Source organism: Neovison vison, chromosome X, assembly GCF_020171115.1.
Source record: "Neovison vison isolate M4711 chromosome X, ASM_NN_V1, whole genome shotgun sequence".
Lineage (NCBI taxonomy): Eukaryota > Metazoa > Chordata > Mammalia > Carnivora > Mustelidae > Neogale > Neogale vison.
Window position 1 is genome coordinate 5,850,803 of NC_058105.1, and position 22,655 is coordinate 5,873,457.

The 22,655-nt window shown below is 57.6% G+C and overlaps 2 protein-coding genes across 9 annotated transcripts in view; one reads left to right on the forward strand and one right to left on the reverse strand.

Moving 5' to 3' along the window:
- Window positions 1-14,912, forward strand: part of MTMR1 (myotubularin related protein 1) — a 57,398-nt gene extending 42,486 nt beyond the window's left edge. For all 6 annotated transcript variants that reach the window (XM_044235850.1, XM_044235847.1, XM_044235846.1 and 3 more), the window contains 4 exons: window positions 215-307; window positions 5,016-5,129; window positions 8,799-8,975; window positions 13,418-14,912. In XM_044235850.1, the coding sequence (XP_044091785.1) occupies window positions 215-307; window positions 5,016-5,129; window positions 8,799-8,975; window positions 13,418-13,579 (546 nt within the window). In that variant the 3' untranslated portion in view covers window positions 13,580-14,912. The remainder of the gene's footprint in view (window positions 1-214; window positions 308-5,015; window positions 5,130-8,798; window positions 8,976-13,417) is intronic.
- A 1,025-nt stretch (window positions 14,913-15,937) lies between these two features.
- CD99L2 (CD99 molecule like 2) overlaps window positions 15,938-22,655 on the reverse strand; it is an 80,552-nt gene continuing 73,834 nt past the window's right edge. The window contains exons 8-10 of one of the 3 annotated variants that reach the window (XM_044236092.1): window positions 20,639-20,656; window positions 19,422-19,487; window positions 15,938-18,414 (exon numbers count right to left, since the gene is read on the reverse strand). In XM_044236092.1, coding sequence (XP_044092027.1) covers window positions 18,350-18,414; window positions 19,422-19,487; window positions 20,639-20,656 — 149 coding nt within the window. In that variant the 3' untranslated portion in view covers window positions 15,938-18,349. The other 2 variants (XM_044236093.1, XM_044236091.1) reach the window with 2 other exon arrangements.

Genomic DNA, 22,655 nt, shown 5'->3' on the forward strand with positions numbered 1-22,655 from the left:
TTACTGGCCACTTGCTTATAACTTCTTGATCTCCACTATTTTAAAGTGAAATTATAAAAGTCAACACATAACAGTACAGTACCCCGAAGTTGTGTTTCCTGTTTGGTCTTGGGACATACAGATGACATCTAATGCTTGCCACTAGGCAACTTTAAGTGACTTTTGAGAGAACCGTGGCATGCGTTCACATGCTTAACCTCTCATTTGTTCTCAGAGAGTGGGCCACGGCAACGACAACCACGCAGATGCCGACCGGTCCCCCATATTTCTTCAGTTCATTGATTGTGTTTGGCAAATGACAAGACAGGTAAGAAATTTCAAGTATATTTCTGACTGAAAATTGAAGATTAGAGAAATATTTCTGTTCGTTCAAAATGAACACACATGTATGTGTGTGAAGATAGGACCCCTTCTGTTATTTAACTCGGTTTGATTCTAATTCGCTTAGAAGTATAAGCAGAAAATTAGAGACTATCATTTCTCACCCAAAGTTCCTGTTCTTGTGCAAATGCTTTTGCCAGTCTTCCGTCCCCCAGCTCCGCCGACCAGGGCCTTGCTTCTGCTCCCTTTCTGTCTGGGTGAAGAGGCACAGTCCCCTGCTGAGCGGGCCACGTGTCTGAAACAGGGATGTGGCAGAACTGACAGCAGGGGAGGGGATGCCGGCCCTGGGAACCCAGGAGTCTGCGTGCCTGGCCTGGGCCCCCATGGCCCCGCGGCAGTGCCGCCAAGGGCAGGAAATGTCCGGGAAGCGGAGGTGGGTAGGAGGTTACTGGTGCTTAGTTTCCAAACCCCAGTGCACAGGGTCCCAGTATGCAAGGTGGCCACACAGGGGTTCCCCCTTCCCTAAGTGTGTTGGGCCCCCACGGTTTCAGTTTAAAGCAGGCCCTGAGGCCTATGCTGTTTATTCCCTGGTCTCCTAACACCTGAGCCCAAGTTTGGGGTCTTAAACTCAGGATAGGAGATCAAGCCAGAGCGGCAGGGACAAAGTGGCATACAGAGAGGTAGGATGGAGAGAATGAGACAGAGAGCCACACAGAGACACACACACACAGATACAGAGAGAGACAGACACCTAGAGACCTAGACGGAGAGAATAGAAAACAGGTAGTTTCCCCAGAGCCTGCACAGGGACAGAGTCAGAGGGTGGAGAGCCATGGCCTGGGTGCTCTCCTTCCTCCTGGCCCGGAGGTCTGGTCTTGGCTGCCTTGGTCAGGGGAAGAGGGCCAGCTGGAAGACTGCTGGCGACCTCTAGTGCCTCTATCAGCAGCCATGGCGCTCAGGACAGCCTCCTGACCACATTATTACCATCACCCCAGGACCTTTTCAAAGGATCTCTGCTTTCTAAGCCCAGGAAGTCAGATGTACGACTGTCTGTGAAATCCCTGACCGTGCACCGCTCTTAGTGGTGGGGGGCGGCAGTGGGCAGGAGAGAGGCTGAGCCCACTCTGGTGCACTGCTGCCCCACTGCCTCTCGGCCCAGACCCCTTCCAGCAGCAAGTGCTCAGGAGCCATCTGGGGGACCCCCGCCTCACTGTGTACCTGTGGACACCCTGTCAGCGCCTGGAAACTTTTAAAGGTGCACATGCTTGGGCCCGCTTCCTTGCACATCCTTCCTCCTGTGGGCCGAGGGAGAAGCCCGGATGGATGTCATTCTGGAACATTCCCTGTGTGCATTCTGAGGTGCCAGTGAGGCAGAAGACCGGCCTCCAGACGACAGGCTCCATCCTGCCGCAGTCCCGGGGCCGGTAGCCTCAGCTTCCCCTGGGCACGTAGAGATGAAAATTCTCAGGCCTGCCCAGAGCTGCTGACACTGGAGGGAGGGTGGCTCTGGGTGTGGGGGTATTACTGAAACGCAGTCTGATTTGTGAGTCTGCACGCCTCATGGATCTCAGTACCAAGGATCTAGAGAGAGCAGGCGTGCTTTCAGAAATAAGAAAAAAAGGGGGCGGGGTTGAGTTCTGATCAGCTAGCGGAGACCTCCCAGAGTCCTTGGGACTTAGACCTTCCTCTTACTTTTAGGCCTAGCTTCCCCAGACTGATGGGGCTCTCGTGTTTTCCGGGCACCAGGTCACACACGATTCAGAGCAGCCAGTTGGAGGGCTGGTGGGGGTGGAGGGGCGCTTCAGAGGTGGGCACCGGTGGGATGAGTGATGGATGGCAGTGAACACACACTCAGAAAGCACGGAGGCTGGCCAGGGGTCATACTGTTATGTAGCACCGTGAACTTCTCGCTGTTTGTATTAACTCAGCCAATAACAAAATTAAATGATGGTTACATTCAGGTTAAAACAAAAAAGTATAAAATGCATTTTAGAAAAATTGTGTAACAAGATTGAACACACACACAAAATGATGTTTCTGAGGGGATAAGCACTACTTTCGTTGATGTGAAGTAGCTCCTTCCTCCCAAATGCTAAGTGCACGTGTACGCGCGTGTAGTACCCACAACTGCTTTCCATTCCTCATACTGTTTTGTCCCTATTTTCGTGTTTAATCTAGATCATTTTTGTGCTGTTTATTGGATTTTAAGGGAAAAAAAGGACAAGGGGTTTAGATTAGATTTCAGATGCCTTTCAGCTCCTGTCCATGAAACATGTATAATTAACGTCTCCTAAAACAACATGGTTAATGCAATAGAAGCAGAAAGAGCACCGCTCAGTCTATCAGTTAAGTTACAAGTGGATGCGACATGTAGCTTGTTAGGAAAGATGCATTAATGTAATGAGATTAATTTATTTGGAGGTTGCCTACTGCTAAATCAAGTAAGCTAAATCCGCATTAAATCGTTCGAAATCTCAGGATAACGTGAACTAGGCTGTGTGCACAAATTGATAGACAAGGATCTAAGGGAAAGGAATTGAGCGGCTCTTCAGAAAAGAGTCTCAAACATTCTACAAGAACCGTAGTTTAATAGACTCTGCCCTTTTGAGTAGGTTTAATAGTGGTTCATATTTTTGTTCCTCAAGATGTGCAGAATTTCGTTGTGGATTTCTAGCCCATACTTTTTAGGTAGATGGTGTAGTTTCCAGGAGAAGAGGCCAAAAGAAATTGCGAATCACAAGACTTAATCTTCTATTCCTATTACTCTAGCTGTTGCTGCTTCCTCTAATGAAGCATTTCCTGGGCTGAGCGTGAGGCCGCAACGCCATTTGAACGGGACCAGCAGTGTCCTGGTGTGTCTTGTGTCCTGGTTCCGGGGGTGCTGACAGGCAGAGGCCAAGCCCCGCCTGACCTAGACCTACTGGCGCTGGGATCCACTTGGCCAGAATAAGGCTTAGAGTCGGGGCTGCTAGAACATGCCCAGCCCAGCTCCCAGGAGCAGGCAGGCTCAGAGTTCGCAGTAAAGAGTCATTTGACTTTAGGGATGTGTCCATAGAAGCTTTGCTGTCCTGTTAGGAAATGTGTAATTTAAATGAAAATAAAATCTAGATCTTCCATTTCTATCCTTGATTTGATAAAGCTTCAGTGTACATAAATGTTATATATTTGCTTAACATTCATAAATTTTGTGATGCCAATAATTTCTTAACTAGAGTGTAACTAAACTGCATAGGAAAATGCTGGGAAAAGTAGACATGATGTGCTTGGCTGTTTAAAGGATAGCCATTTGGAATGTGAGGCCACTGGTGGATTTGCAAGTTCAAGGCCCTGAGAGAGGATTCATTAGTAGCTATCATCAGCATTTCAGCCAGATTTAGTTGATGTGGTTCATCTAAGAACCACCACCACGGTGAGTTTCCAGAGGTTTCTGAAGAAGTGGCATTCTGAGGGGGCTCCGCAGAAGAGAGTTGTGTTTCTGCGGGAACGGTCCGTAAGACGGAGAGAGGCCCACCTGCATCCAGGGCGGCCGAGCAGAAGTCCGCACGGTGGCTAATGTCATGAGTGGCCGGGGAGGAAGAGAGCGGTTGCAGGGGGAGTTTGGACGGTCCTCGATGGACCGTTTTTTTCTCTTTGGGAAGCTTATCCCTAGCCTGGGAAAGTAATACGGCCATCAGTGACCGTGGTTGTCTCTCTAGAGAGGACAGGATGAGTCATGAGAGTATGCAAACAGCACTCTGGGGACCAGTTTCATACTTCAAAGAAAACGTACTTAAAGCTCTGCTGGGTGGTTCCAGCGGCCTTTGCCGCCTTGGGTACTTCGCTGGGGCACTGGCACATGGGAGGCGCCCCACCGTCGCCTGCCCAGGAGCTTTGTTGCCGTCATTAATCAGACCATCTCCTTACAGCTACTAAATGCCAGGTACTGGCTAGAACCTCCCGGCAATGGTAAAGTCCTTGTTAGAATTCTGCAAAAAACCCATTGAGAATTACTTAAACCAATAATTGAGATGATTATGTGATTTTCTTATGCTGTTAATGTGGTGAATTACAGTAATTACTATTTTTTAACATTTTTAACGTTTTTAATGTTGATCTTCAAACATTAAGCCAGCCTTGCATTCCCGAGCTGAACCCCACCGGTTCATGTTGTGTTTGTCAGTTTGTTCAGATGTTGGTAAGGGTTTGGGGGGTGTGTGTTCGTGGAGTTGTCTCTGTGGGAAGGTTTTTAATCATGAGTCATTTCTTTACTAGATAATAGGCTTTCCGTTCTTTCTTGAATCCCTTTTGGTATCTGCTGTGCCTGGGAACCCCTCTCCCTTCTCGGACTCCAAACGTAGCGCCAGGCAGAAAGCTGGGACCGTAGTGGAACTGGCTTTGTCTGTTTCCCTTCTGGGCGGGCCGGCCCAGTCCCGGGCCACCTGTTGCCAGCGTGCGCGAACAGCGGCTCCGTGCGCTCTGTCCCGCTCTCTCCTCGCTTCTGGCAGAAGGGCTGCGGGCTCTTCTCCCAGTTGCAGGTGTTCTAGCGCCGTCTCCGTGGGCCTGGACCGGAGGCTGTAGGAAGTGAAATCCGACATGGCTCAGGCTTCCTTTTAACCTTCAACCGTATTCCAAATTGTACTTTAGCTTTCACTGAAAATTCCTACCACTGTGTTGTAGAAATTGAACTTTAAACCTTACTTCTCTTTCCATTGAAGTTTCCATCGGCATTCGAGTTTAATGAGCTGTTCTTGATCACGATTTTGGACCATCTATATAGCTGTCTCTTCGGGACTTTTTTGTGCAACTGTGAACAGCAGCGGTTCAAAGAGGTAAGTGCACGCCATCCTGTCTGTTGCTGCCCATGGTTCAGGGGCCTTTCCCATTAAGTGCCACTGTGGAAGGGGGGGTACTGGGTGGAGAGGGGACCTGGGTCTGGCCCTGCTGCTGTGTGTAAATGGGGGGTCGCATGAGATGATCTTCCATGTGGTCGGACACAGGCCCCTTCCTTTATGGGGGCTGGGAAGCAAGCCCACAACTGTCTGAGGACTCTAAGGTTTTGTACAGTCAGTTCTAGACCTTGGACCCCTAAACCCCAAGTTCGTGTACTTTCTACCACACTGACTCCAAAATGATGTGATTCTGCTCTTCACTGTCCGTTCTATCAGGGTGACAGGTACGCAGAGGCCTAGGATGGTTGAAGTCTGTAGGTGACCCCGGAACTTCCTGCTAGGTAGCGAGCCAGACTTCCTTTTCTGTCTGGCCGAGCTTCTCAGAGTTCTATTTCCCCTCTTTCCTCCTAAGTTGTTTTTTTTTAAATTTAAAGATTGATTTATTTGAGAGAGAGCGAGCATGAGAGCATGAGCTTGAGGGGCAGTGGGGGAGGGAGAGAGAACCCCAAGCAGATTCTGCACTGAGAGCAGAGCCCGAAGGCAGGCTTGATCCCACGACCTGACCCGAAACCAGTTATTGGTGCTCAGCTGACTGCGTCACCCAGGTGCCCCTTTCTTCCTCATTTTGAGATAAATGAAAGAAATGATCACAAGGAAGCATTGGGAAAAGGCAGCTTAGAGTGTCTTCTGGTTAACAGAAAAGGGCCACCACCTGTAGACTAATAAGCACATCAGAACATTATCGAATTTTGGAGAAAACAGTCGGTCGCCAGCACCCACCTCTCTCTACAGCCTCCCCACAGCTGTCGTCCCCTCGTTCCATGTCCACACCCCACCCAGTCTCCTCCCTTTAGCCCTTCTGTCACCCGGGAGCTTGCCTGGACCCAGTTCGGTGTTCCTCCTGCCCCAAACTCTGTTCTCTCGGTCACTGTCTGTCCCATTGTGCTGCCGCTCCCCTGCATCTCCCTAGAGGGCAGCTTTGCTCCTCAAGATGCCTTAGCATTTGCCTCCTCCCTACCCCAGCTGCCACAGCTGCTCCCCACAAGAGATTCTTTAAAAAAAAAAAAAAGACTGTATTTACTTATGAGAGAGAGAGAGAGAGGAAGGAGAGAGCAGGAGAGGGACAGGCAGACTCTGCCTTGAGGGTTGAGCCAAAATCATGACCTCAGCTGAAATCAAGGGTCCGACTTTCAACCGACTGAGCCACCCAGGCTCCCTGAAGGGATTCTTTCTTAATCTGGCCACTTATCACTGCCCCACAGCTTAGTTCATGGTGGACTAAGGCCGCTGCCTGGAAATGAACTTCGCTCCCTTCATTTCTGACCTCCAGCAACCTGTGGCTTCCATTGTGGGCAGGATAAGGTCCACATTCCTACTGGCCCAGGTGATAGGGCCCTGTTAACCTCTTGAAAAGAAGTTAGAAGTTTTAGAGTGAATTTTATGGGATGTGACTCGTATCTCAGTAAAGCTATTTTTTGAAAATCAACAGAATGTTCACATGTAGAATTTAAACCCCGATGGTCTTTTTTTTTTTTTTGACAAAGTACATTTTAAAAAATCAGCTCTCTTGATCTATGACTTATGTACAACTCACCCTTTTAAAGTGGTTTTCGGTGTATTCCGAACACGCGGCCACCACCACCTCAGTTCATAAACCCTTTAGACTTTTCATCACCCCAAAGAGAGAGCCCAGCCCGTGAGCAGTCACTCCCTGTTCCTCACTCCCCCTGTCCCTGGCCGCCGCGATCTGCCTTCAGTCCCTGCGGATTAACCGATTGCAGACACCCCGCGTGAGTGGAAGCGAACATTTGTCCTCCATGAGTGGCGTCATGTCGTCCAGGTCTGTGCTCCGCAGGTGTCCGAACTCTGTGCCTTTCTTTTGTCTGAGCGACATTCCACACTAGGGAGAGGCCCCGAGCTGCGGCTGCGGTTGGTCACCGGCGGACTTTGCGGCCGTTGCCGCTCTGGGCTCTGACGAGTGCGCTGCTACGCTGCGGACGTTTGAACGTGTGGATTTCGTGTAGACACGTGTCGCCCCCCGCCCGGGTCGGAACTGGAAGTGCAGTTGCCGAGTCACATGGGAACTGCGTGTTTAACCTTTTGAGGAACTGCAGACTGTTCTTCCAGAGTCAGTATCTTACCAGCAAGGTCGAAGGGGCCTCTTTTCGCACTTCTTCGCAGACGTTTGTGTATTTTTTTATTCTAGCCATCCTCATGTATCTCATTGTGGGTTCTGGGGTACATTCCCTGGCAAGTGATGGCAGGGCGAGCCTGTTTCCACGTGCGTCTTGGCCTTCCGCATAGCTCCTGTGGACAACTGTTCGCTCAGACCCCCGCCCGTTTGCAGTTGGGCTGCCTTCATCACTGAGTCGGAAAACTTCCTTAGAACTCGGGGTACATGCGAGTCCCTTATCAGATAAATGATTTTCAAAAGTTGTCACCCACTCTGCGCATTGTCTCTTCACTTTTTTGATGGTCTCATTTAAAACACACAAGTCTAATTTTCCTGAAGCCCAACTTGTCTGTTTCCTTTCATTGCCTGTGCTTTTGGGGTCCTATCCAGGAGGCCATTACCCAGCCTGAGGTTGTGAAGAGTTGAGCCCATGTTTTCTTCTGAGTTTTATAGTTTCAGCCCTTCCATTGAGGCCTATGACCCGTGTTTCAGTTCTTTTTGCGTGCAGTGTATGGTACGGGTCCAAATTCATTCTTTTGCCTGTGGCTAACCGGTCATCCCAGCCGTTTGTTGAGAAGACTCTCTCCCTCAAACCGAAGGCTCTCGGTGCCCAGCTTGGAAATCGGGGACTGCCTAAGTGAGGGCTCGTTTCTGTATCATCTTCCCGCTGTTGATGCGCGCGTCTGTTTCTCCCAGGCTGGCACCACCTGTGTTGATGATTGTGGCTCTTCAGAGCCCCTTGAATTCTCGCTGGTGTTTCTCTTAGAAACAGAGTATAAAATAGGAAAAGGTCCTGATAGAATTCTCTGTGTCTAGCTTGTGGGAGTCAGCCGGCTTTACAGTTTTCTAATTTTGACTTTGTCACTGTGCTTGGTCTGTGTCTAACACCGACCTGTCCTGCCCAGCCTGTGGGTTCCGGCGTCCCACTCACGGGAGCGGCGTGGGTAGTCCCACATTTCTCAAGCGGGCCCATGCTTCTCGGTGGGAGGCTTCACCCGCCTGCCACCCCGGAGGCTTTTCACCCCGGATAGGCATGATTTTCCGGGGAAAGCAGTCTTATCTGTGAATTCTACCCCAGTCACAAAAGCAAAACTGCAAACTGGAAATAAAGACTGTTTGTTATGGACGGGCCCCGTCATCCCATGCTTGTTAGAAAGTTCTCATCTTGCCTTCACACAGACATGGTCTCCAGATATCACCTAAGTCGGCAATGCATTTTGTCAGGACAGGAACCACTGTATGTTTCCCTGCTGTCCGTGGCATGAGGCGATGTTGAAGCATAAGGGATGGGGGGTGGGGCTGAGCAAATGTTCTGTAACTGAAATTTCAGCCTTTGAACTCCTTTTATCCAAGGCCTTTTCTCTCCATAATGCAAAATCTCAAGGATCTGAAAAAAAGTTGAATTTATTTCAGTGTATTCCTTTTTTGTTTTTCAGGATGTATATACGAAGACTATATCTTTATGGTCCTATGTCAATAGCCAGCTTGAAGAATTTTCTAATCCTTTCTTTGTGAATTATGAAAACCACGTCTTGTATCCTGTTGCTAGTCTGAGTCACTTGGAACTATGGGTAAACTACTATGTGCGCTGGAACCCACGAATGCGGCCTCAGGTAGCTTTTTGTTCTTTGCAAAAGCGTGTCTTTCTAAGCAGAGATACCGGTGTAGAAATGCGTGCGTGCTGGGTATTAGCGTACGCTCCTTCTGCCCTCGCCTCTCAGGTTTTAATCCCGTGCGTTCATGTTCTAGCATTTTCTTTTCACACACCAACCCTGAAGCTGTTCGCTAGATTAAAATTTTTGGCACCTCTGTCTTCTGCTAAAGGCAGCGGCAGCGGCTACTGCGTTTCGCCCTCGGGCTTTCCCGGGCTCGTTCATTTGCAGACTCGGGTGGGAAGAGGGCACGTGCTGAAGGGGTCGCGCGCCCCCGCCCGCAGCACGCTCGTCCGCCGCCGTCCCGTCCTTCCGAGGCCGCGGATCTCCGAACAGCGGCCGGCAGGACCCGGCGCTCGGCCGTGGCGCGCGGGCGTCGCCGGCTCGGGCTCCCCGGGCGCCTCCCCGAGCCTGGGCGCTCCCGGGGCTGCCGATGGAGGCGGCCCCCTCCGTGGCCAGGGGACTCCCTGCCGAGGTTCAAGTCTGACGTCTGTCGGGTCTCGCAGCCGTCGGCCAGCGGCGGCTTCCGGGGCCTTGTCCGCTGTCCTCGCTGCTCGCGGGCACAGGTGCGCGCGCCTTTCCGCTCACCGTCCTCCTCGGCCCCTGGCCGCCCTCCGCGTCCCCGCCGTCCCCGCGCACGGCCGGGTCCCGGGGCGCTAGGGCCGCCGTCTCGGGGAGCACGGGCGGGGGCGCTCCCGCGGCGGAGATGCGCGGGGCTCAGGGTCCTGAGACGAGAAGCCTGGAGACCGAGGCGCCGGCGGGCTGCTTCCTCGTGAGGGCCGCCGCGGAGGACTGTTCCGGGCTTCCCTCCGCGGCTTGGGGAGGTTTTCTCCCCGCGTCTTCCTGTCGTCTCCCCTGCACGTGCGTGGCCGCGTCCCGGTCCCCCCTTCCGAGGACGAGGGCGCGCGCCACCGCCCGCGCTGCGGCCCGGTCACCGGCGAGCACGGGCGCGCCCTGCGCAGCGGGGCTCGGCGCTTCGGCGCACGCGGGCGGGCGGCCGGCGAACCCGCGGCCAGCCCGGGCCCCACTCCGCGCGCAGGAGACCCAGCAGCTCATTTCACGTTGCGGTTCCCGGTCCTTGAACCTCAGAGGGACCCTCTCGTCGGTCCCCTTCCCTCCCTGACGGGCGCCTCGGTCACTGTCGGCTCAGCCCCGGTTCCGGCCGAGCGAGCGGCCGGCTGCCCCTCCCGCCTCTCCCCTGCTCATTTCTTGCCTCTTCTTCCCTCTTTCCTGCTGCGAGTCGGTCGGCGAAAGTACAGCTGGCAAAGCCCCGTCCTCCTCCGGAGCCTCTGGTCCGCTCTGCCCCCTCCGACCCCTCAGGACGCTTTTCCAGAGCTCCGCGAGCGGGGCCCGCGCGGCCGCACTGTCGTTCCGTCGCGGCCCGGGCCGGCTCCGGACCCCGCGCTCCCCGCTCTTCCTCCCGCTCTGGGGGCCTCCGTGTCCCCACCCGGGGCTGTCAGCCCCCGACTCTGGAAACGCTCCCGCTGCCCCAGCTCCTCAGGGCGCCGGCGGCTGGCGCTCTGGGAACCTCCTCTGGGCAGCGCTCCGCAGCCCGAAACCTCCGCGTCCGAAACCTGCCTCCCCGCACCGTGGCGAGGCCCTCCCTGCCCGCGCGCGCCGGGCCGACTTCTCACCCGGGGAAGGGCCCGTTCGCAGCTGCCGAGGCACTGACAGCCCGGGCCAGCGCACGGGGGACCTCATGGCCAACGTGGCCAGAGCACATTTCTAGCCTCCAAACGGATTCTTGGTTTAGCGCTGACTTCTGCGAGTTGGAAAATGTTTTCTTCGCTGAGGACCATCTGAACGGGAGGGCCCTAGTCTCTGTTCTGTTCTCCGTGGGAGCTAATGGTCCCCAGAAGTCAAGTTCTTTGGGCAATACAGGTTTTTGCCTTTGTGGGCAGTTAGCCGTCCGGACCGAGCTCCAAACATTCTGCTGATGGGCGTCCATCCTGTTAGCGCCGCCGGGTCCGCGACTCACAAGCATGGTCCCCACATCCTGTCTCCTTCCCTCCTCAGAGTGACCCATCCCCCCCCCCCCCCCCGCAACTTACCATTCCCTGGTCACGAGGCTGAAGTTGCTCATACAACAGTCCACGGTGCCCAGGGCTGGCCACCCAATGGTTCCAGCTGTCTGTCCCCACTGTCACCTCATCCAAGCTCTGGTTTACCTTCATCAGGCTGTGGTGACAGCTGATTTCTCCTTCTCTCTCACGCTCTGTACTCTGCAAGGGCTTTCCCCTGGACTAACAACTACTTGTTACATTAGATGGACTCATCCCCCAAAGAAGAACCCTATGTGAGAGAGAACGGCGGACCCAGGAACCTCAGTGAGTGGGGTGTCACCAGTCCCGTCAGCAGCTTCTGCGGTGACTCACCGCCACAGAAGTGCGAGAACAGGCCTAGCCTGCCCTTTTCCGGGCCCCTTCCAGAACACACTCCTTCCTGACCTCAGCTGCTTCGGATATGCCAGCCCCAGGGGACCCTTAAGCCCCTCTTTCTAGTCACTGGAGTCCCTTTGACTCAGGAATGCAAGCCAGCATCGGCTTGGCAGCACCTCCTTAGCTGCCACGCTTCCCTGTCCTGCTGGGGCACCTCATTTTGTCTCCCCGGGCCGTTCGCTTTCGTGTGTCGTAGCAACGAGGAAGACGGGCTCTGGGGTAGAGTGTATGAAAGTCCCTTTATTTAAATCACAGAGTTAGCAAATAGTATTCTGGGCGACACAGAGGACAGATGGCGGGTAGGACTTCTGAAACTTTAGCAGGGAAGCCAAGGGCGTCCCCCGGGCCCGAGCTCTCCTCCTGCAGCGCGAGCTGCCCGCGCTCGCGGACTGCGGGCCTCTGAAGGCCTGCCAGCCCGTCCTCTCGCCCGCCGCAAGGACCGTGACAGAAGCGGGAGCCGCGGACCTCTGGCAGGCCTCTGGGTGCTGTCCACACGGACCTTGGTAGGACACGGGAGCCGTGGCTTGGCCCGTTCTCACAGCCTGGCCTGCACTCATGCAAGGGTCGGGGTCCCGTCCCCTCTCCGGCAGTGGCTCCATGCTGAGACCTTGTGGGACAGGAGCTCTTCATGCGCCATGTTCTACAGAAGGGAGAGCTGGAAGGTGGGCCGTGGGCTCCCCATGTCTTGTCCCGAGTGTGGCCAGCGGGAGAGCAGGCTGGGCCTTGGGGGCACTGGAGGCCAGAAAGGTGGGCAGGCTGGGCTGCCGCACGGTGTGTCGGGCGGCTCCGTCCAGCAGCGCTATGTGCGCAGGACTGGGGGGCGGGGAAGGCAGAGGACTAGCCCATTTGGCGCCTTTGGTCTGAGGAGGAGGGTCTAGACTGTCTGCCAGGTGGAAGGAGAGCCGAGCAGCATTCTAGTTTCCTTTGGGGCCCTTCTCTCTTGTGGTGGACGTGGGACCCACTGGCCCAGGCCCCTCGCTGGCCACGGGCATTTCCTCAAACAAGCCGGCTTTGGATTTATATAAGTGGCCTCGGAGGAAAGGCTGCCCGGAGATGTCCAATGAGCATCTCAGGCCCTGGGCACTCCCCTGCATGGGCTGCCCCTCTCCAGGGCCACTGCTGCAGAAGGTTCCCTCGTCTGATTCCCTTAGAATAAAGTGATCCTGCAAACAGGAAAATAATACAGATAGTTCCCAAGACCTTACCTAATGGTGGCCTCTGGGATTAGTAGCAAATAAGGTAAGTTTTCCTTCTTTGGGGCGTCACTGGCATCAGACTCGCGTCATTGTCCCTCCCCTTCTTCCTATGGCTTGATCAAGTCAGGAGCTTGTTCTTTGCTGGTTACCAACACCCCCCCCATTCTTTCCCTGCCTCTTTTCACTCCCCCCATCGGCTGTCCCATCTGTCTCTTTCCTGCCCTCCCTCTCTCCCTCCCTCTAGGAGGGCTGATCGCCATTGGCAGCCCTGATGCAGGAGCTCAGAGTTTTGAGGGAGGAAGCAAAGGGTTGGGGGGAAAGCGCTGCAGCCAGAAGGGACAGCGCAGGCCTGGCATCTATCAAATCCTAGAAGATTCTGGAATGCAGGAGTGGCAAAGAGGCAGGACCTGCGGAGAGGGGAGTAGAGGCTGTCTGGGGTCAGACCGTGGGGTTGTGAGGCCGAGGTCAGGGCAGCAGAAAGAAGCCACTGGAGGCTGCTGGGTGGGCATCACATAGCCTGGCTGAGGCTCAGAACCCAGGCCTATAGTTGCTTTGTGCAGACTGGCTTGGGGACAAGGGGAGGCAAGAGGGCAAGGCAAAGAGAGCCCCCAACATGGCGACATTCCTCCCTGGTGTGCCTCACGCCAGCTCAGGAGCCTCATGAGGGAGAAGTGGGACCTTGGATCTCTGGGCTTGCTAGCTGAGGGAGAGCAGGTGCCGAGTAGGGGCCGAGAAGGGCCCCTGACCGCAGCCGTCTCTCTGTCCCCAGATGCCCATCCACCAGAATCTCAAGGAGCTGCTGGCCGTCAAGGCGGAGCTGCAGAAGCGCGTGGAGGACCTGCAGCGGGAGGTGGCCACGCGCGCCTCGTCCTCATCCGAGCGGGGCTCCTCGCCGTCCCACTCGGTCACCCCCGTCCACACCTCCGTCTGAGGGGCGCCCGAGGCCAGCACTCGTGGTGACTCCCGCCGGCCGGGACCTCCCGCTCGGCGGCTCAGGCACGGAATGGTAGCTCGTGATCTTGTCTTTTAGGGTTAGGCCCGATGTCCTCCCAGTCCGGATGGCACTTCCCACCGGCGGCCGTTTGTGTGGCTAGGTGACCACTCCCACTGTCACCGAGTGCTTTGTCTCGTGAACCATTTCCCTCTGGTCTGCGCTCTGCTGCCACGGCCAACTCGCCGCGGCCCCGGGGGTGGGCGCGGGCTGTAGGGGTAAGGGGCCCCCTGTTTCCTTCCGAGGTAAGCCCTTCAGTTCCGGACCCCCCAGTCCCTTACAGACCGCACCGGGCCCAGGGCTGCTTTCAGCCCCTCGCTAGGGCTCCACGAGCGTTTGGACCCGACTGTGGCATCAGGCGCAGCAGCGTGGCCAGGCTCCAGCCCTCGTTGCGCCTGGGGCCTTCCTGCACCCGTTACTGTTGTGTACATAGAAGGTATTTTTAAAAAAGAGAAACAGGCCTTTATTTTCCTATGTCCTTTTTTATGTTTAGACTAGTCCCCTGAGGCGGCTACCGCTTAACTGGACTGGGTGAGACCTTGGCAAACAAGGCTCAAGCCCACTTCCTGCGGTACACCTGCAGCGGGGTCCCGCCACCCCCTCCCCGACACAGGTGCTTGCCTCCCGAGGCTGCTCCCGGCCGGTGGCGACAGCAGCAGCGGTTCCCACCCCCACCCCCGCCCGGGGATGGCGGGACCCCCGCACTGGGCCTCCTTGGGGGCCCTCCCAGGGCCCTCTGTCCATCCAGCTGCTCCCTGGCCGCTGCGCCTCACACCTGCCGTCCCTCGCTGCTGCTGTTCACACCCGAGCGAGCCCACCCTCCCCTCTTAGCCGCCCAGCGGCAAGGTTTCTCCTGTCCGGAGACCCCTGTCCGGCTCCGCTCCCCTGCTGCTCCGAGACACACCACCGCGCTCCCTGGCTTGCTCCCTTCCGGGCCGGTGTGGCAGGGGTGGGGAGGGGGTGGCAGGGCCACAGGGGCCTGTGCTACCGCCCACCCTGCCCACGGGGAGCCCCCTGCCCGGCCAGCCCCAGCCGTGCCTGCCCCATTGACAGGCAGCACGACAGCCCCCTTCCCTGTGTGTGTACCTGGCACACGACCGTTTCTAACACAACTTGAAGTGTACCGTTGTTACCTAAGCAGTTCTTTTATTTAAGTGTACTAGAATGTAAAACATTCATGGCTCCAATTTTTAAAAACTGGTACAGTATTGTATTTGCCCCATCTGATACACTGTATTTCGATCTGTAATTAAAATAATATGTTTGTTCCGTGGTCTTGTTTCTTTCAGTTTTTCTAATTTTTCCCTTGGGGAAAATGACTAAACCCTCCATACCTGTTATTTTACGTACCAAGCATAGTTAATACACATAAAGTGCCTTTTCACGATTTAACTCATTCACTAAATCCTGAATGCCCGAAACCAGGTCTTCAGTATCTTGATCAAAATGATGGGGGGTAGGCACTCGGATTTTAGAATCCAAAATGCTCCTCAGCCTTAAGCTTAAGAAAATGCTGATGGGGGAAGGGCCGGAGCCACCGGAGTCAGCAGCAGCTCCACAGAGGCGTGGGGCTCTGTCCAGACCTTGGGAAGGGGACAGACTTTAGAGAAGCCCTGGAGTTCCGACCCCAAGTCTACAGAAGGAATGCTGGCCTCGGGTCCCTGTCCCCCTCCACGCAGAGGTCACTGCAGCTGTGGGCCCCAGCAGCAGCACCCAAGTGGCAAGGCCGGGAGGGCCACAGCATAGCCCCTGGCTAGCCACGAAGAGCTTCTTTACTGAGTCTGGGCCACCTACCTCGATGGGGAAAACCCCATGCCCACTGCATCCTGCTCCCCTGCAGCGGTCCGGAGGTGCTCTCGGTACGCCAGCCAAGCAGTAAGGGGATGACAAGGGCGCGCTTGTCCCCAGACGGGCCACTCTGCGCAGCTGCACAACCGATGGCGTGCTCGACCCAAAAGACTGCACACAACCCGAATCCGCCCTAAATACTGGACTCCGTTGATGAAGGAGCACCGGGCTGTGGAATCAGGAGTGTAAGGCCTGCCTCTGCCCTCTCGGGTGACCCCCAGACCTCTGCTCGTCCCCCCCTGACACGGAGCCCAGCCGTTCATCAACAGAAGCAGCACAGGAACTCTAACCTGCAGGAACTCTAACCTTCTGGAGAAACACCTTGGGCTGGGGGCAGGGGTGGGGAGGTGGGGGGTTGGGGAGGAAGGTGAACCACAAGTACCTTAAGGAAAAAAACCAGGGTCACTTGACAGAGGAAGTCCCTTCACGCCATCAGAATACAATGATCTGTTAGGTTCCATTTCCTTTAATGCAAACACGAGACAGTTCACAATTCACATTTAAACACAAGCACAGAAAAAGTACAGGCCTTCTGAGATCAGTCAACACTTCTTTCTCAGACAAGGGGCAGAGCACTTCCCAGTCAGGCACCCAACGGGCGGGCCTGGCACTGTTCTCTGGGTCCCACTCCAGGAGGGTGCCCCCCACCCCCGCTGCCATGCTCCCTCCCTCCTGTGCGGAGTTCCCTGCACGGGCTCAGCCCCCTAGGGGCGCGGCTGTAGACCAGAGATTCTCAACTGGCCCTTCTGGTTTGCTCCACCCTCCCTATCGTCTGGGACAGGCCCGGTAGCCTGACAGACGCAGGTGCTAGAGCCTAGGCTTCTGTAGGCGTCCCTGCCCACCAGCCCCGGGGACCAGCGCTCTGCGAATGGGTGGCGGAGGGACCTCGGCCCGTCCCGTCACTAGGAGGTCAGGCTGCTGGGCTGCAGTCTCCAGAGCCCAAGGGTTCTCTTCGATCCCCACCACTGAGAAAATGTACATCAGAGCTGCAGGAGCTCGGGGTCCCCCCACCACGGGAGCCTCCCTGTCAAGCTCGGCGGGACAGCTGGGGGGCCGGGGGCACGCCCCACCTCAGGGCTCCTAGCTCCATAGTTCTAGCCACCGCCCTGCCACGCCTGGCCGTGCTGAGCACCGCATGGGCCACGTCACTCCTCAGCCTGGCTGCCACCGTGGCTGGGCCTCCTCTAACCCGCCCGTGGCAGGGAGAAGTCATTCGCCACCCACGAGTGTGGCCTGGTTTTTCCTCCTTTGAGATGCCCCGGGGACCTTGGGGGGAAGCCAACTGCACCCCAGGAGCTGCCAAGGCTGTCCGGACCCTCCCCCAGCTCCTGTTACCAAGGACACTGGGTGGCAACGGTCCATGGCTACAACCATCCTTCAGCGCGGCCAGCACGAGCCAGGGCTGGGGCCATCAGTCCTCGCCGTCCTCGGTGACAGGGACCAGCCTGGCCGAGCTGACAACTCGCAGAGGGCTCTCGTCAGTGCCCCACACCTGCCCGGCGGACACATGGTCCTGGTTGCGTCGGCCGAGCCCCCCGCCGGGGAAGGGACCCATCTGGGCGGCGGCAGCGGGAAGGAGCTCAAGGGCAGCCAGGGACACCCCCCACCCCCCCACCGCCCGACTAGGCTCCTCAGAGCGCCGCGAACACGAGTCTCCAGCCTGTGGGCTCTGTTCCAGTTCCGACCGTTCCCTTTGGAAGCCTGGCTTGCCTCGTCCCAGCTTAGCGGACGCCCAGCCCGGGTGCCATGCAGAGGGGACGTGGGGTCGAGTCAGTCGGACCCTGGCTTCCCGCTGACTTCTGCTTCCGGAAGTGCTTCTGGGCTCCGCAAACTGGTCATCGGTAGACAGTGGCTCTAGACTTTGGCTCAGCCTCAGATGGCAGAGCGCCCAGGGACAGGACCACACGTGGGCCAGACAGGCCGTTCCGGGCGGCTAGCCCAAACCGGACCGCTCCGGGCCAGGTGAGGGGCCAGTCTCTGGGTTCTGGTGTTTACCACAGTGACCGTGGCAGCCCAAGGGCTTTGTCTCTGAACATGACAGGCAGAGTCAGCCTTCTAGACACCCGGAGCCAGGTGTGTTTCATAAACCCAGCAAACGACCCCGTCCCCTTCCCCATCCCCGCTCCCACCTCCAATACAGGTTTAAGCAAAAAACACGCGTGCTTCGGGCTCTGCCACTTGTTCTTTCCGTCTGTAGCTTCCGCTACCATAAGAGGCACCTGTACAGGGTGGAAGGGGGATGCGCGTTCCTAAAAGCTAATCATGGCAGCCGGGAGGCCACCCCCAGGCCCCTATGGAGTCAGGCGAACCGGGCCCCAGAGTCCCAGCCTCCTACTCGTCCAGAAGGTTCCTAAGCTCTCAGGACGGGACTATCAACGCATGCACGCTTGCACTTCAATAACAGAAAACCACCGCGTGCACCAGCTCTCCGGAAGGCCGGCAGTGCAAAAGCTGGTGGTGTGCGTGTGAGAGGGAGAGTGTGTTTGTGTGTTTGTGTGTGTGTGTGTTGTGTACATGTTGACCTGATGCTCACTCATTCGCTCCTTGCAGGGGCTGCAAGCGAACCAGGCGCTAGCTGAGGTCCCTGCCAGGACCCACATCAGAGTCCACGTGTCCCCGCCGTCTCGGCACCACAGCCCCAGCTCATGCAGGCCAGGCCAGGCCGGCTTTGGGGGTGCGGTGACCCAGCGGCTCCGAGGCCGGTGCCGGCTTTCCGCCGCCGGGGCTCGGATGCGACACACACACCACACACACACACCCCCGAGCTCATCTGGAGTTAGAAGGAGAAGCGATGACGTCAGAGAAGCAGCAGGGCAGCCGCGGGTCACAGGGAAATGAGGAGCTGGTCACGAGCAGTGGCCCTCAGATCCGGGGCGCATCGGGGGGCGGCGGCTCGGCAGCCTGCGTCTGCAGCGTCAAGTATTTCACTGGGGAGAGAAGAGCTCTGTCAGCGGGGAGACCTCTGTTGGGGGGCGTCCTCCATCAGGGGGAGTCCTCTAGGGCAGGGGAGTCCTCTGGGGGGAGGGGAGTCCTCCATGGGCAAGGGGAGAGACCTCCGTAGCGGGGCTGTGGGGGGAGTCCTGTCAGAGGGGGAGACCTCTGTTGGGGAGGGAGTGCTCTGTGGTGGGGGGAGACTTCCGTTGGCGGGGGAGACATCCCTCGGGGGGGGGGTCCTCCGTTGGGGGGGGGGAGCCCTCCCCATGCTCCCCAGTGCGCAGGAGGCTATCTGTTCTGTCCAAGAGCTGAGGCAGCTTGGCCCCTCCAGCACCCACCATGTCCCCAGTCAGGGCGACCCCGGGCCCGGGAGAGCAGGAGGAAGGCAGACAACCCTTGGGAAGAGGTCAGCCCGTTTCCTCGTGGGTAAAGCAGGTGCACTCCTCGCGAGGCTCACCGGCCAGTGGCGGGCACTCACACAGCGGTGGCCCAGGGCCTTCGAAATGACTCTAGCAAAAGCCACTGTGGCTTGCTTCCATCTGGTCCCCTCCAGGGCCACGGAGCCCATGCAGGGTGCCACCGCGGTCCCCGTCCTAAGCAACAACACTTGCTCCCTTGACAAAGCCATGGGCCTGTCCCCACTGCTCTTTCGGCCCCAGTGACAACACCCCCTGCCCCCTGCACTCGGAGGGCCGATGAGAGGCTCTTTGTTGAAGGCCAGCCCCTCTGGGCCGCAGGCAGCCTTCCAAACAGAAAGTCACGGGCCTCATTTCAAGGTTCCCCGCAGCTCCAATAGGGCACGGGGGCCCACAGTGCACGAAAGCACCCAACCCGCCACCAGCGTCCCTGGCCCATGTCGTGAAACTGGAATCTGCTCCTCCAGGGGACAGTGCAGTGATGCCTGGGCCCCGGCAGCCGCCTGTTCTGGCCGTAAACTCAATCAACAGACGCCTCCGGCCAGCAGCCCTGCGGCAAGAAGCAAGGGCCCATGAAGCCTCACCTTGGGGTTCCTCACACACAACGGCTTCCAGGTTCTCTCCCTTCACGTAGTCTGCACTCAGACCCTCTGCAAAGGGCAAAGAGCAGAGCTGGTGGCTGACACAGAACTGGGGGGCCCCCGGTCAAGCCCCAGGGTTCTTGTCACAGTCCTCAGAGAGGATGCCCAGCAAAGGCCCCCGACCCACATCCCCCTTGGGCAGGTGCCACCACACGGGAGCCCGGGGGCCCGGCAGCAGGCTCAGCACCACCCATGGGTCCGCATGGCGGCCCAGGGTCCAGCGAGGCAGAGAGGGAGCCGGGTGTCGCACGAGGGACGGACACATGCAGCTGCAGAGGGGCAGATGGCCGGCCGGGGCTCCAGGCAGAGATGCCGGCCAAGCATGCCGCCAGCCGGGGCAGGGGCTTCCCGGCGACACCCACACCCTCGGGCCACCGGCTCCTCCAGCTGCCGGGAAGAAGTGCCACCCCCACCCCTGTGTGCGGAGGGCCCAGACCGCAGGGAGCTGCTCTGGTCCGCTGTACGGGCCTTCTCCCCACTGACTTCTCAGAGGTGCTCAGGGACCCTCAAAGCATCCTCTGCGTGCCGGCACTCAGGTCACCAAGCACTTGGGCTCCAGAGCAGACCCGGCCTTCTGCTACTTGGGGGGTTGTCCGGAGTCCACGACCTAGCCCTGGATAGGCAAAGGGCTGCAGGCCTTATCAGAGCCCTGGGCCTGTGGGCAAATCGGGCCATGGTTCTCACCAACCAAATGACTGAGCGCCAGGCACAGACTGAGTCCCTCAGCCACCCCAGGCTATATTCCTGTGGACTGAGGCCGGCGAGTGAGCCAGCGGAAGCTGCTCCTGCCTGAGCGCCGGCGGCTGGGAGATGCACCTGAGCCTCCAGATCACTGCACCGCGGCCGCCCTGCCTGCAGGAAGGCTTCTGCCTGCTCCTCCGTGACGGCCGCCAGCAGGCATCTGCCTTCCAGATAGGACCCCCCTCCCTGGCAGCTGCAGCCCCGCGGGGCCCAGAGACAGAAGGCCTGGCAGCCGGCCTCCTCCCACACACAGCAGGGCAAGCTAAAAACCATCGGGGTCACAGCCAAGTGGGTGAGTGCCAGGGGCAGGGAGGAGGGTGGGGAGGAGGAGCAGGAGCAGTGGGCGGGGAGGGTCCACGATGACGATGATGGACTGTGGCTAAAGCAAAAGAGGAAAGTAAGTGGAAGCATGTCATTACCTTGACCTTCTGCTGCATCTGAAGGCAAGACACAAAGCTTAGGACCCTGGCAACAGACCACAGGGGCCTTCTGCGAGATGCACGGGCCCCATCACACTGTATCGCTGAGGGCAGAGATGGAAAGCAGAGGGTCCCCAAAGCCTGGGCCCCTCTAGTGGCAGTAAAGGCTGGATGCAAGGGGGACAGTCCCCCTCAGTAGCCACGCACCATCTCCCTGGGGCTTCCCAGCGCACAGGCCACCTCCACGCGGGGCTGGCCGTGGCCACTCTGGCCAGAGGCTTGGCAGAAAGGGTAGGAATGGCAAGTCCCAATCCCAGTTTCTCGGGGCCTAGTTGCTCCACAAACACCCATGGGGCTCCTCCTAATTCCCGCCCGGCCTGGGTGCCAGGGACACATCTGTGGATGTCGCACTCCTGCTCCCCCCACCCCATGAAGCTGCCACACAGGGCCATGCGCCCTCCCAGTCCCAGGACCAGTTCGGCCCCGGGGCTCCAGGCCCGGTCGGCAGGGGGCGCTGTGGCAGCACGCGGCAGGGGTGTCCGCAGCTCACAGGCTGGGAGGGCGCTCGGGGGCCCAAGGATGAGACCAGCTGGGTGAGGAGAGGGACAGCAGAGGGAGCAGGACACACTCAGGGAGTATGGCTTCTGGGAACAGGCGCTGCTGGTGGGGTTGGAGCCCAACCAGGAAGGGCTTTGAATGGCCGAGCTCAGCATCGGGCCCAGGACCTGGAGGGCGGTGGGGAACATGGGCAGTCTGGGCAGAGCCGCTCCTCTGGCTGCCCCAAACAGAGGAGGATGGGGACAGCGGGGCAGGCGGGAGACTGATGGAACCATCACGACAGAGGATGGGGAGACCCAGCCCCGGCAGGCAGAGGCCATGGCCGCACTGACGGAGAGGTGTGGCCCCAGAGCAGACCTGTGCAGGGGACACCAGCCCTGGGAGGGGGACCCTCTCATGTGGGAGGATTCTGAGACAGGAGCGGAGACACCTAAAAAACTGTGAAGAGCAGATACGGAAGGGAGGTCTTTGCCAAATTCGGGGGATACTCCACACTCGGCTCCCTTCTGCGGGGACAATGCTTGCGCAAGTGTGTCCAGGGAAGGGACTCAGGACAGCACAGATTCAGCAACGACAAGGACATCTTTGACAGATAGAAGGGAAACTGGAGGACTAGGAGGGGGACAGACGGACAGTGAAATTCCAGAGGCTTGAGGGGGTGTGGGGACTAAAGTCATGGGTGGTGAGGCCCCCACTCAGACTGAGGGGGGCTACGGAGGGGGAGCCCTCAGTAGCCATCCAAGCACACCTGCCTCCCCAGGCTGTGCCTCCCGCACCAGCAGGCTGGCCACCACCTCCAGGCTGCCCTCAGAAAGACACCCTTGCACAGAAGCGCTCACGGCTTGCAGCTGTCCTCAATGCCCCCTTTTTGGTTTATTCTCCCTCAAATGTCACATAAATCATTTAACGCAGTACGCCAAGGCCTTCACGGTCTCATGTTTTCTTTGGCTTTGCCTGCTAATCCGATTTGCAAAGCCTTACACCTGTTTTAGAAAACAAGTGTGAAAATGAGGTATTTTCTCCTCACTTTCCTCCCCCAACCCACGGTCTCTTCACTGCTCGGCCCTCCCTGTCTCTGCCTCTGGTTCCCCTGTGGATCTCAACTCAGTTCTTTCAACAGTCCTCTAAGCCTCTGCTTCCTTGTCGATAAAGTCAGGGTGCCCTTGAACCGAGCCCCTGGCGCTGAGGCGGGGGTCTCAGGGCGGGACACCACATCCAGCGCTCGGCAGTGGCTGGGAAGCCGTTCGTACCGTAACTCTGTCTCCGAATGGGCTTCCTCATGGCTGCAACCCCCGTGCCCCGGCACATGAGCTCTCCTGCCCGGCTTTGAGAAGCGCGGAGCAGGCACATCTCCCTGTCAGGAATGGTGCTCCTCAGAGGCGTGGCCACGTCCTCCACCCCCACCACCCGTGGATGTGACCTTATTTGGAAAATGGTCTTTGCAAGTGTGATTAAAGAA